This window comes from Aythya marila, assembly GCF_965140915.1.
Source record: "Aythya marila genome assembly, chromosome: Z".
In the NCBI taxonomy this organism is placed as follows: domain Eukaryota; kingdom Metazoa; phylum Chordata; class Aves; order Anseriformes; family Anatidae; genus Aythya; species Aythya marila.
In genome coordinates, this window is record NC_139080.1 from 27,334,714 (window position 1) to 27,348,795 (window position 14,082).

Sequence of the window (14,082 nt, forward strand, 5' to 3'; positions counted from 1 at the left end):
TTAAAGACTCCTATGGGTGATGCTCTCAGAAAACAGTCAGTGACTGAAAGGAAGTATTTTCCACAAAAGTTAAAGAAATAGAAGCACTTCTTAATGATTTCTTCTTTGAAGCTCTGAACAGATTTTAATTAAAGAAGTAAAAGAAGTTTGTCTTTACTTACTGCCTCTTTTATAGAAAGAAGAACTAAATATAGAAACTGAAGCTGTAACAGAACAAGATGAACACTTATTATTGCAGTAAACTAAATCACTTCATAATATTCACTCAGAAGTCCAGCATTATCTTGTATTTCTTGAAGCAAAAACTCATGGTTTGTTCTTGTTAATGAAAAGATCAGACAGACAATATTAGTGCTTTTATTAGAAAATGTAAATAGTCAAAAAGTCATAAATCTGAGTCAAAAGTCATAAACCTGAGTGCAATTTCATTTAAAAGTGGAATCTAGCTGACAGTCCTCTACGAGCTGGTGTCCAATGTGGTTAGGGAAACAGATGAAGATGTCAGAGAACATTCATTACTTGTTACCGATACTTTGTCTTCGTTTTCTGGAAGTGATTCAGAGGAGGGAGACATGGGGAACATTGGTAAGATATCTGAAAGTGAACTGTATCCAGAAATTGTACATGCAGCTTCATAGTCTCTAGCAGCAACTGTTCTATCATCATCTGCAAGTTGTGCTCTGTAAAAACAAAGCCATATATTAATACAGCTCATTTCTCTATAGCAAGTGAAAAGTGAAGTTACTCTTGACTTACATGAACATACATGTACACACACACTCCCTGAAAACCCCTGAAGCAAAGAACTTACATAGGCATTAGGATTTCATACTATGTGTTACATTATGACTCAAAAATTCAATTACTTCAGATGGAAGGGCAAACAAGCTCCTTTCTCATTCACATCACAGCCTGGCTTATGGGTATTAGCTGCTTTTGGCAGGGCAATCTTACTAAATCTTTTGATCCTTTGCTCCTAATGTATCTTCCTTTTTGCAGTCTACCAGTCTATTCTCTTCTGTTATAAAAGACTGTTACTAGACTTAGAATTGCATCACTAAAATAGGAATCCCTAGCTGCTTGAGACCTTAAATGAAAGGAAACTTGAATTTTTATAAGCCTTCCAGCAACCCGTTAGGACATAAGGAGTAGCATTCCTGCTCAGAGCCAGAGAAACAGAAGCAACAGGACACCAGACTACTAAGTTCAGCGGAAGTCAAGGAGAGCAGTCAAGTAGTCAGTGCTTCCATCTAACCATCACAGCTAGATCCCAATTGGTTGCATCCACACTATTCTAGCATGCTGCTCAACTCACCCTGGAGGTGGCCCTCTGCATATTGCTTCAGCTGCTTCCCAAGACAAGGGAAGAACTCCTCTTTCTTTATGCCTTACTCCCAGAGCCAACTTGTAGTTTTGTGTGTACATCCATACCCCCACCAATTCCGCATTCAGTGAGGAAACACTGAGCATAGTCACCTCATCCCCAGTAACAGCATTCATAGAATCATTAAGATTGAGAAAGACCTCCAAGCTCATCTTGTCCAGCTGTCCCCCTATCACCAATACCTTCCGCTAAACCACATCCAACCTTTCCTTACACAACCCAGTGACAATGACTCCACCACGCAACCCATTCCAATGCCTGACTGCTCTTTCTGAGAAGAAATGTCTCCTCATTTCCAACCTAAACCTCCCCTGGCACAAACTTGAGGCCATCCCCTCTTGTCCACTGAATATGTATGTTTAGGAGTGAAATAAGCCACTGACAACTTCACAGTGTGATAAGCAGGAAGGAGTAGGCACCATTCTAACACAAGCCATCTCCTCCTCTGTGGCACTTAGGTCTTTGGACATGAAAAGGGTTTGTGCTTGCTTGCTTCAAGGCGAAGATAGAATTCTGATGTAGAATTGATACCAGACACACAGCTAATACAGCTGGTCATGGAACTCACTACCTCATGTGAGCAGAGAAATCTGGAGTACAGGGACTCTTGCAGTGATGGTGCTTCATATACTGCATAGTCTTGTAGACCAGAGGCATCCCATTGAACAAGACTCACACAAGCTACTGACCCACAGATTAAAACCAAACTCATTGGCCCTTCCAAAGGGTAAAACCTCCTCAGTCCTGAATCGTTAAGGGCCTGAGAATAAATTGGGTATATGGTACCTAGCTTTTGGCCAGACCTGGTTGAAGCTCCTGGTATGTGGCCTTGCAGTAACCTCTTTCACCCTCGATAGCAACCCACTGCTTCTAAGCCACAGGGGGAAATGTCCCTGAAAATGTGTATAATGCAGGAGACTCTTCAATCAGCTATTCTTGCTACCTAGGCCTGGTGGTGGCAGCATCTAGCAAGTCACACTCTGCTCAAGGCATAGGGGAGTAGCTACATGGGGAAGGTACAACACCTTGTTATGAAGTTGGCATTGCAGCCTCCCTTTAAAGCTCCCTGGAGTCTCCTGCTCTTCCTCCACAGTATCAAGGCATCCTTCTGTCTCACCACGCTGTCAGTCACAGCAGGAACAGGGCAGACCAGCAAGAGCCTTTCCACAAGGCCATGAAATAAGAGTCACAGGGAGCACGGTACACATTAAAGTGCCACTCCCAGGGTCATGGGACCTCTGGACAGGTGTCATGAAGTGTTCATCACACTGGTTCTACAGAGGCTTCCTAAAGTCTGGCAGGGTCACCTTCTCTTGGTGAGTCTACGGAAGTAATCTGATCTAGCAGTAGCTAAATAAGGCCACTAATATAAGATTATTGATGAAATTAACTTGTGACAAACTTAAAAATTTTAACCCTTATGGAAGACGCTTGGTAGTGTGATTCCCAACTCCTCTTTTATAGTAGGATTTGTGCCAGTAAATAAGTAAATAAGGTATCTGTAGTTAAGCAACAGAGTAGAAAAGTTTGTAGTGCCTATTAGAGAGACTTAATTCACAGTTATTTAAGAGCATGTGTTGAATACCTTGAGAAATGTCATTTCCAAAAACAGACAAGAAAAGTCTTACCCATCATTGAAGATAGATTCGTATGGTGGAGGATTTTCACTTGCAGGAAAACCACTTGACATAAGACAAGGTGTCACAGATGGTGACATAGGGTCAGCAAAATAAGGTGGTGGTGGAGGTGGGAATACCATTGTTGCATCAACTAGGGGAAAAAAACACCAATTACTGCCTTTGAAAAAATAAGCACCCCTGTTTTATTTTCCTAAATGTATCCTAGAACATCTCCTGTCTTTTAAATTACAGTATTTTTACTTGTCTACCTTTTAACATAGAGTGCAGTAACCCTACATGTAGTTTATTATATATTCTGAGCTGCAGAAATACATTGGGGATGCATTTTGGGGTAATACTATTTCTGACTGAAGACACAGCATATTCATAGATGGAAGAATTCATTTAGAGAACTCCGCTGGGTGGTTTTCCAGCTATGAGATAAACCTCTTTGCTGTTGGTTGTCTTCAGAAACTGGAAATACAAAACCCACAGTTACCATTGACTCAATTTAAGGGTAGAAAAGTATTGTTTTTCCTCATGTATCTAAAACAGAAGTTTTATGAATCTGCCTGTATCTATTTCACTGCTATAACAGAGTATTTGAGTCATGAATGGTTCTGATTACTACTTCATGTAGATTTTGAGTGCCTTGACAGTTTCCCTACCAAGTTACTCAGGCACACTATTAACACAAGTACCACAAAGCTATAGATAAATAATTCAGTATTAAATGTACTGTGTAGCGTACCTGCCAATTTCAATTTCATATTTCAGGATTCTTTTCTAAATACAAAGTTTGTATCAGTCACTGAGCTTGAATAATTTATATGGACATTCACTGCTGCCTGGCACTTCTTTCTTTGCAGCTTGCAGGGACAGGTCAGGAAGCATTGAAGACACCGAGTAAGGCAAGGGGTGTTATCTAGTGGGGTGACATTCTGCCACAGTGGTGACTGTGTCAGTCAGGCCTCATTGTTCTACCTTTGAGTTTTACTCTCCAATGGAAGCATAAAAGGAATCCACTAGTTTTGTTTTTTAAAGGCAATAAATTAATCTGATTTTTCTCTATGCCCCTTTCATTTATTCTAGTGGCTGGAAAACTGATGCTAAACCCTCACATTTTCTGAGCTATAATCAGGCTACAGGTCAGTATATTAATTTGACAGACAGAAGGCCAAGAGTTGCGCATAATGGACCTCAAGTCCTGTCAGATTACAGTTGAGCAATACTATGATTGACCCATCAATCCTTCCTGAGAACTAGAGAGTTATCAGAATAATCTATGTATACAATGTATTCACGGGGCTTTAAAATCAGAGTGATACTCAGGATCACAGCATTTCCTCCTAATAGACTATTTAAACACAGTATATTCTGCAATTAACAGAAGCATCTTTCATCAGAAAGATTAACTGCAAGATCTGGCCATTATTCAGGGGAATACAATACAAGACCTATGAATCAGACTCTCCTGCTTAGGGGGTTCAGATCTTCCATGCTAAAATACATGTAAGTCTCAAATATAGTCACAGAAGTCATTAGACCTATGATTTACACTGTCAGCTACACTCTTTAGGAAAGGAAGTGAGATTAGATTAATTTGTGCCAGACTATGTGTTTTTTGTTTTTTTTTTGTTTTTTTTTTTTTTTTCCATAGACAATCAGATGCTGCTTTTAATGCCAAGAGGTTCTCTCATTGTGAAAAAGGTAATTGAACTGATTGTACAGAAAACAAAAGACAAAGCAACTTAAACTCTAAGACTCCACTTTGTCTGTTTGGACAGAACAGAAACAACATGCCTATAGCCCAAACAAGTAATATTCATAAACAAATAAGCCATTAGTGGAAAGAAAGCAAGCTCAAATTAGAAGTTCACACATCTACCCACCTGCTGTAACTTGAAAAGATTCAGGGCTCTGAGGATGTTCTTCATTTTCAATAGACCCTTGGCTGAGACCGAAGTTTTGTTTTTTAACATGAGCTATCACGAAGAAACACAACCCAGTAAACACAATCATTGGCCCCAAGACTTGAAGCGACAGGAATCCACAACCCTGGAGGTTCACATCAGAACTGTGAGTCTGGTTGAGCAGCACACTGTGCCAACCAGGGCTGCAGCCAGGAACCCAAATGCCCAGGATACTAATTAGCATTCCACTCGTCAGAAATAGGAATCCAAAGATGAGAAACTGGGCAAACTGACAGCTCCCTCGACAGAAAACAAGGCCATACACTTGCTCATTTTGCAATTGTCTTTGTCTTATATGCAGCCTGGCCCTTGATTTTGCCAATAAAACAAAAACCAAGCCAGTTACAACCAGCACAGGCCCAGAAGCCTTAAGAACCCCATTACAGTCCGTGAAGGTTTCATATGGGCATGACTGTAGAATAAAGACTAAAAGCAGAAATCCAGCACAGAGAAAGACTGCTCCAAAAACAAAGAAGAAAAAAGTAACTTTCTCATGTTGTCCATTATTTCTTTCACCTCCAGGTGCAGGAACAGCCACTGGAGGCATTACAACTGAATAATCAAGCAGATTTTTTCCTGCCAGCATTCAGTTGCAGAAAACTACAGTCGATCTGTAAATATGAAAATACACAAATCAGAAGAAGAAAAAAAATAGCAGGACTAGCTACATAATATTTACTGCTACATTTGCTCCTCAACCTATTCGAATTGCATGCTTTTAGTATATTTTCTGTTTTGCAGTAATGCAGTCATGGAATGAAAGGCCTAATGAAGTTTGTTGCCATTGAATACAGACAATGGGTCAAAACTTACTTCAGAGTTAGGCTGAAAACAACTGTAACACCCCACAACTGCTGATATACAACTAATGAACTATTTCTTTAGAAATACAGTCTTATGATTAAGGGGACATTAACATAAAAGACTGAATACTTGGAATAAGGTGAGGTTAACTTCCCCTTGAACACAAAGCTAGGAGAAATTTCTGTAGCATATGGTAGGAAGTGACAAGTGTTGAAAGCAATAACCTTAATGAAATTGAGTTTAGATGACTACTGGCCCTTTTTACCAAGTAAATCTTCTAATACGTACCTTTCAAAGCATGTACATCTTGTTTCTTTTTCCACAGCCACTAGAGACTTTGCAGCTTCTCTCCCTAAGTCACCTTCCTGTCCTACTTAACCACAAGAGCAAGTACATAGAGGATTTTTGGTTCCATTCTGAAAATGAAAAAAAAAGCCATGTTAAAGATTGTACTTCAAGTTTCACTGATTCCATAACCAGAGCTGGTACGTGTATCACTCCCACACTTCCTTTCAACCTCCCCTGTTTCCAAATTCTTTGTCTACACTCTAAGAAAGCTTTGAAAAGAAGTAACAAAGGTGGCTCCTGTGGTGTAATGACCACACAAACACCAGGGTTCTCTCAGGATCTGGTTTTTACACCACAGGCTCCCAGAAGGCTTCTGGACCTATCAGCCTGTGGGAGTTCAAATTCAGAAGTAACCAGAACACAGAAGCTAGTGCTGAGGCCAGTAACAGTTTTGTGCATGCAGACAACAATCTGCTGATGTTGACATACCAGAGCAGGGAAAACCTGAATGAAAATTAGGACAGAGTGCCATTCAGTGAGCTCTAGAAAAAAAATTCACTTATGTCATTACTAATAGGGAAGTTTGCACCACTCTGACACAGGGATCAGGTTGACAGCTGCAACCACTGAGATCTGTCCAAGCAGCTACCATCTATCAAGAGCTAACCTGAAACCACGGGGAATTTCAGACTGGAAAAATCACAAGTCCAGATGCACCATGAGAAAACAGTCTCCTGCTGGGAGCAGGAGGCACTTGATCCTGCCCATACTGCAGTGTTTCAGCACTGCTCTCTTCCCTGCACCAGTAGTCTCCCAGGACAGGCTTTGTCTGTGACTTGGAAATACCACAAAGGACATCAGACTGGAGCAGTTTGTCAAAAATGGAAGCAGGTAACTGGCTTAATTTGCTGCTTCAGGTAATCTTCAGCATCTCCTCTACTGCCCTGCTATGAACTGAGACAACTGGAAGCTACAAGTTAAGTTAGACTGACTCCTCCTTACAAATGCCTCAACAACAGCTATTCCACAAGAAAAACAAAGTATTCTGTGATTTCTGGAAGCAAACTGTCGAACATGTGTCAGCCACAACAAGCTCTGTGTCACTCCCCAGTAACTGCAGTGCCCCACTGGGATGAAAACAAAACATAACCATAAAACCCACTAGTCACTCAAATACATAATTATCTAATTATCTGTCTGCAATATAAGGCAATCTATTGAGTCACTTAACTTGTAAGAGCAGAATCCCACTTAAAGAAAGGGGTGTACAGATATACACATGAAGTTACTAGATCTGCTGAACATCAGACAGGACCTCTAGCAGCATGGGAGAAGGCAGGGAGCATGCTGGTGACAAGGCACAGTGAGCACAAGACCTGGAGGGCAAGGAAGCAGGCTGTTCCACAGCAGCAGGACGACCACTGCAGGAAGCAGTCCCCTGTCTGGCTATCTCAAGCAGCACAAGTAAGGGACGGGCCTTAATGAAACACGTTACTCTGGTCAGTTCATTCATAAGCTATACCAAGTATTTCTTCTCTATTTTGAGAATAACTTCTCTTTACTATGAACGGTTTGAAAAACTGCTAGTGGGCGCTCCCTTATCACAGAATGGTTTGGGTTGGAAGGGACCTTAAACACCATCTAGATCCACACCCCTGACACAGGCAGGGACACCTCCCACAGACCAGGTTGCCCAAAGCCCCATCCAGCCTGGCCTTGAACACCTCTAGGGATGGGGCATCCACAGCTCCTCTGGGAAACCTGTGGCAGGGCCTCCCCACTCTGGAAGAATTTCCTCCTTACATCTAATCTGGATCTAACCTCTTTTAGTTTAAAGCCATTCCCCCTTGTCCTATCACCACACTCCCTAACAAAGAGCCCCTTCCCAGCTTTCCTGTAGGTCCCCTTTAGGTACTGAAAGGCTGCTGTAAGGTGTCCCCTGAGCCTTCTCCAGGCTGAACAGCCCCATCTCTCAGCCTGTCCTTACAGGAGAGGTTCTCCAGCCCCTTGATGATCACAGCCTTACGCTGGGCTCGTTCTAATACTCCCATGTCACCCCCTGTGCTGGGGGCCCCAGGCCTGAATGCAGGACTCCAGGTGGGGACTCATGAGAGCAGAGGGGAAGCATTCACCTCCCTGTCCTACTGGCCACACTGCTTTTGATGCCTTGATAGTATTGAGCATTGTAGGAGTATTACTCGTGACTTCACTTTGGAAAAAGCTGCTATGCAGGGCAGTAAGGGTAGGAAAAGAAAAATAAAGAAATCTTGATAGATTTCAAACTGAAGACCTTCACCCAAGCGTACTTCTAATATTGCACACCAATTTGACAGATATATTTACGAACAGAGAAAATAATTAGGTTGGTCACCCCTTCCTCAATTTCACTGGTCCTTCCTAAATTACTTTTTTTTCCTAATAATTACCTCTGCTCCCTGATGACTAGAATTGTTCCTCATTTTCATAATTGATTTGAGCTGGTTCAGAGTTATTGACCTACAAGGGTACTAAACTGAGTAAAGGGCCTCTGAAATACAAAAACACACAAAGCTCAGTTTTAGACACAACTGTCTTAAGATGTTTTGCTGTTGAGGCACATTAACCATTATAACAGCAATACACTATAATTAGAGAAAAGTCTGAATGCTTTCTTTGCAATTCCCTCTAGGGAAGAAAATATGGAAATAAGTACAAGAAAATTAGGACAAAAGGAAACAATGTGAAGTGGAAAAAAAAAATCAAGTGTTTAGTCCTTGAAAAGAAAAATCCAGAGATTTGTTCTCTTTGCTCCAACACAGTGCCTGTTTCTCCTCCACTAATCTTGTTGTTATGAGATTAAGTTAAAACACACATTAGAAATGAAGCATGTGCATATTTTCTTAATTCTCGCAGGCCACAAAAGAAGGAACATTTGGAACAGTCTGTTGTGGCTTTGAAGATGAAAGCCACAGATTTTATGCTGCAAAATCCAAGGGCAGACAAATTTTCATTTGTGCTACCATCAAATTTTAATAGCAAACCCAATGAAAGATTAAGCCATATTTCTTGTGTTTCAAGAAGCACTTTAAGACAGAAGCAAGGCTTATATTGACTATGTGTTTGAAATACTTCCACAAGATTAGATGTCTCCAAATGCATATTGACAAGGGGAAGTTTTCACTTCCTATTCACCCCTAGCTTGAATGCAGACATTAAATAACAGGTCAGAAACCGCTGGAACAAAATTCAACAGTGTAGAGACAGTTAGGTATGAGGGAAGGAGGAACTGGAAATGTGGCTCGTAAGGGAAGTCTGGTTATGAGCTTAACTTAAACGATATAGTGCTTTATTCTCTTGTAAGCCTGGCCTATGACAGGTATGCAGAACAGGAAATAACGTTGTATTTTCTGGATGTAACATGTGTGATACAACTTCCACATTATGGACTGCTCAAAGAATTTAAAAATCCAAATTTTGATTACAGAAAGGGGACAGGTTGCTTTCTGTCTGACCCTTCAGAGTTCACTTTTTCTAAGATTTCTACTGCAAACACCAGGGCTATATGCTTACTCTCCCTTACCCAATTTGATATCCTCATGCAGTCATATGAATTCAGGAACTGAGGATTAAAAGAAAAAAAAAAAAAAAAACCACTGGAAGAATTAAAACACTTCTGTCTCTCTGTTTTATGTCTCCCAGAGTAGGCCTTATTTCTGCTATTTCACTTGCAGATGCACCCAAATCTTTTCATGCACAAGGACCATGCTCTTAGGACAAGATGGAATGGCCTCAATTTGTACCAGGACAGATTTAGGTTGGAAATGAGGAGACATTTCTTCTCAGAAAGCTCAGTCAGGCATTGGAACGGGTTGCCCAGGAAAGTGGTGGAGTCACTGTCCCTGGGGGTGTTCATGGAAAGGTCAGACCTGGTGCTTAGGGATATGGTTTAGTGGGTGATATTGGGGTAGGGGGATAATTGCACCAGCTGATCTTGTAAGGTCTCCTCCAAACTTAATGATTCTATCACCAGGTGTAGTTTATACAATTACTTAGAAACTACAATATCTAACTCTTTTAGCTGTAGCCCACAGCTGCAACTCTCAATGGACTCACAAGCCATCTTTCAGATGTTTTGCTTTTAACTGTTTTCACCCCTAATTCCAATTTTGACCTCCTCCTGCAAAAGTTGCCACTGCCATTCTATGTTTTTTCCTTCTGGTTTCAAGTAAAACCATGAATCCTGATAGGACAAACTAACTGGAGGGAAAACCTCCAAACTTTGCTCAGTTTAACTTCCATGTCACAACTCCAGAGGGCTCTCTCCTTCTTCTTGCTCTGCCTCTCACTCCTTGTATAATTCCCTTCTCCATTTACATACAACTCTGTACCTATTACATTTTCTACAATTATCACAACACAATTTCTCCCCTAAACTGCTCTCTTGACAGTCAGCAGAACTATCTTTCTGTGCGCACAGCTGGTCAACCTAAAGTAAATTGGAGTTTACCATCTTTTTCCCCCCCCCCAATGTACCACCCCCTCACCCCAACACAATTTTTAATCACTTGTGTAGGTACAGGCAAATGCCAATTAAACTGAAAGTACTATCAGGCTCCTACTATCAAGCAACAGTAACACTACCAGCACTAGCAACTCTGCAGATGCTAATCTAACCAATTTGCTCTCATACATAAGCAGACTAATTAGTGCCTGACTTTGTTCTCACATAGCATCTGACATTCCAGAAGAAGGATCTGCAAAATTTAAAGGCTGCACAAAACAATCTCCAAGCATTCAGTGGATGTCACAGAGAGAAACTCTACCAATGTGAGTTGACAAAATGATTATACCAGTTCACAATGTAAGAAGGGTAACACTCTGTTAGTTCTGAGTGTTAAAGGTGGGACAGGACTAAGCCCCTGGAAGAGTGCTGGAAAACACCCTCAGTAGGAAGTTACACAAAACAGGGTAATCCTGACAGTCTCCAGGCACGTGTGCAGCAGGGATCCTTCTCACTACAAGCCGGCAACGTGTCAGGGCTTCTATCCCGTGCCAGACAACTACATGTACACTCCTTTAAGAAGCTGCCAGCTACAATCCCTGCGGGCTACAGAGAGAAATGGCTAGAATAGAAGCTGGTCTACAAATGGTCCAAACGGTACAAAATTGCAGGTAGAAAATTAATAGATGTGAGGTCCAAGCACACAGTTAAAACCAGAGGTGACTTTCTTCAGACACAAGGCAGAGCAGCTTATGGCAAATTCTAGGATCTGATGGACGTTGACTGGCAAAAGGCACAGGCAAGGAGACTCACAGATCTTTGATGCCTGTGACCATCAAGAAGACCTAAAGCTCCACAAGCTGTCCAGAGCCCTCCTGTGTGAGTTTCTTGATGCTGCCCTTGGGCACTAAAACACAGCCAACACATGGACAAAGCAATTACGCTCTACTCCATTCAGGAAAGGCACCATCCCACCAAAGACCCCACCTCACACTGTCTCCCAAAGGCCAGAGAGGATCTCAGAGGGGCAGGACGATGCCCTGCGAGCGCAGCCCGTGCGTAGCGCCGAGAGCCAGGTGGCAGCAGACCCACAGGTGGGTCAGAGGCAGAAGGCAGCCGGACCCACAGCGACCACAGCAGCACAGCCGGGTGACACAGCACCCCACGGAGCTCAGCAGGAGGACGAGACCTCCTCCGGCACCCTCCGCCGGAGCCGCCGCTGTCCCCCCATGGCACCGTCCCCATCCCTCCTTCCCCCCGTCCCCTCAGCGTGGGGGCCGCCCGCCCGCCATGTTCGCGCCCTCCCTCCCGCCCGCTCTCAGGGGGCAGCGGGACCCCGACATGGCGGCACGGCCCCGCACCGCAGCAGGTGCTGCGCACAGCCGGCAGCTCGCTCCATCTTTCCTTCCCTCCCTCCGTCCTTCCCAGCGCCCCTTACCTGGCCAGACAGCTTACGTTGTTCAGCCGCCGCCGCTATTTAAGCACCTGCGCCCGGCTCCGCGCACCTGGGTGGCAACGGCGCGGGGCAGGGCTGAGTCCAGCCGCCCTGGGGCGCGGCGGCGGCGGCGCTGCTGGTGGTGGCTGCGGCGGCACCGCCTCCTTCTCCACCTTCTTCTCCTCTTCCTCCTCCTCCTCGCCTTCCCCGGTGCCGGGAGCCCCGCCTCGGTCTCCCTGAGCCTCCCCCGCTGTCCCTGGGGGGGGTCCGGCAGCCCCCCGGGGCGTGAGGAGGGCGAGGGGGCGGGCGACGCCATGTCAGGCGCCCCGCGGCTCTGAGGCGACCGCCGGGGCTGAGGGGCTCCCTCCGGGATGGGCTTCCCAAAACCCCGCCGCTGTGTTTGCTGCCCGGCTGCGAGGGATGCTGCTCGCCCCTCACAGCCCTGCGTACGTGGCCCATGTCTGGCGCACACCCGAAATTCGGGTGGTTTTGGGGTGAGGCCGATGAGTCTTGCTCCCGGGAGGGTTGCGCCACACCTGGCATCGCAGGATCCCTTGGGTCACAGCCTTCTGTGTGTCCTTGACCCGAGGTGTTGGGTTTGGGGCTGGATTCCCCTTGCTTCTCGTGGTCTGGATGTGCCTGGTGTTGCTGAGGGTGACACGAAGGTGATGCCACATTTCCTGCCCCTCCTGCCATTTCAGTAAGATTCTGCAGTTAAAGCAAGCAAGCAAACAAACCAACAAAGAAAGCAAAAACAAACAAGCACAAAACAAAAACAAACAAAACCAAACCAAAACAAACAAAAACAACAACAAAAAACACACTTCTGCATTCTGGGGAAGTTGCAAGGCATTACCTATAGGCCAAGCCTAGGAGTAAGAGATTTCCCTCAGTGGTGAGTCAGTCCAGGCAGTGAAAATGGACGTGAGGAGATGCTTTCTCTCCAGCTTCCTAGGCGCAGGCAGCGTGAAGGAGAAAGGTGGCTTTGGCAGCAGACGTGAGAGCACAACAGTGAACAGCAGGCTCAGGTGGAAAGGCAAAGAAAAGTGGGAGTAGCTGTGCAAGAGGACAAGGGGCTAAGGGAATAAGGTGGGGATGTGCCACTTGCAAGTGCATGTAGCTGTGGTTGGACCTGAATGACCACGGGACTAAAGCTGCTCCACTGGTTAGGCCCAGACTGGCAGCTAGTGAGGTGCAAGGGAAGCTTGGTCAAAAAGTGAGTCAAAGTGAGAGGAAGAGTGAAAGGCGGAACGATGCATGGGAAATAGACAGCAGGAGGAAAAGGGATTGGTTAAAGTCTTGTTTGCTGGGAGATAGTTTTGCTAGATAACAACACTGAGAGAAAGGGAGATATGTATGTTTTTGGAGGGGATCTGGGTTTGGGTTAAAAATAAGGAAAACTAAGAGTGAAAAGTTAAAGACCGGGGACTTACTAAGTATGACTAATATGTTACATGTAGGGTGTGAGAGAGAAGGATGGGTTCAAATTTTCTAGAGTTATAGGTTTCTGGATGTTATTGACCCTCTGTTGTTTCTATGTTTTTATGTCCCAACTCAGCTGCCACCAACTGGAAGGCAAATATCAGTTGTGAAAACTGAGACACTGTTGTGAAGGATCCCACAGTAAGGAGAGACGAGGAAGTAATTATTTCTGTATTCAGTGAAGAGTGAAGTATTTCAGTAAAGGAGAAAGAAGGGGAAAATGGCTTGAAGAAAACAAAAGAAGATGAGCATCATTTGTTACAAACACAAGCTGAAGCTGAAGTCTTGAAAAAAAGAGAAGGAGCATCAAAATGCACAGTCAGACTGTTTTATGATGTGTGGCAACACTGACACAAGGAGATTAATTATGTTTATGTGACAGTTTTCTATTATCTGATTCTAGTTCTATTGTTGTCCAATACAGAGCTTTAATAATAGTAATAATAATATATTATGTGATGCTTATTTCTGTACTGTCTTGTCAGGCTGAACTTTCTTCAGTTGTCTGGTATCCTTAACTGAGAGGATCACTGTTGTTTTATAAAATCTCTCCCTTTTCCTGTTAAGTAAATACTTGTGCCAACACATATTAGGAATTTCAGATTTATTAAATTATT

General features: G+C 43.7%; 1 protein-coding gene across 2 annotated transcripts; it reads right to left on the reverse strand.

Moving 5' to 3' along the window:
* Nucleotides 1-359: 359 nt before the first annotated feature.
* On the reverse strand, nucleotides 360-12,115 carry TMEM171 (transmembrane protein 171). 2 transcript variants are annotated; one of them, XM_082784215.1, is made up of 5 exons: nucleotides 11,987-12,115; nucleotides 6,069-6,196; nucleotides 4,896-5,061; nucleotides 3,013-3,154; nucleotides 360-680 (listed from the first exon to the last, which is right to left on the reverse strand). In XM_082784215.1, the coding sequence occupies exons 3-5, from the start codon at nucleotides 5,023-5,025 to the stop codon at nucleotides 458-460; spliced, it is 495 nt and encodes a 164-aa protein (XP_082640341.1). In that variant the 5' UTR covers nucleotides 5,026-5,061; nucleotides 6,069-6,196; nucleotides 11,987-12,115; the 3' UTR covers nucleotides 360-457. The 2 variants fall into 2 exon arrangements, with proteins under 2 accessions (XP_082640341.1, XP_082640340.1); XM_082784214.1 differs by having other exon boundaries at nucleotides 4,896-5,587.
* Nucleotides 12,116-14,082: the final 1,967 nt, after the last annotated feature.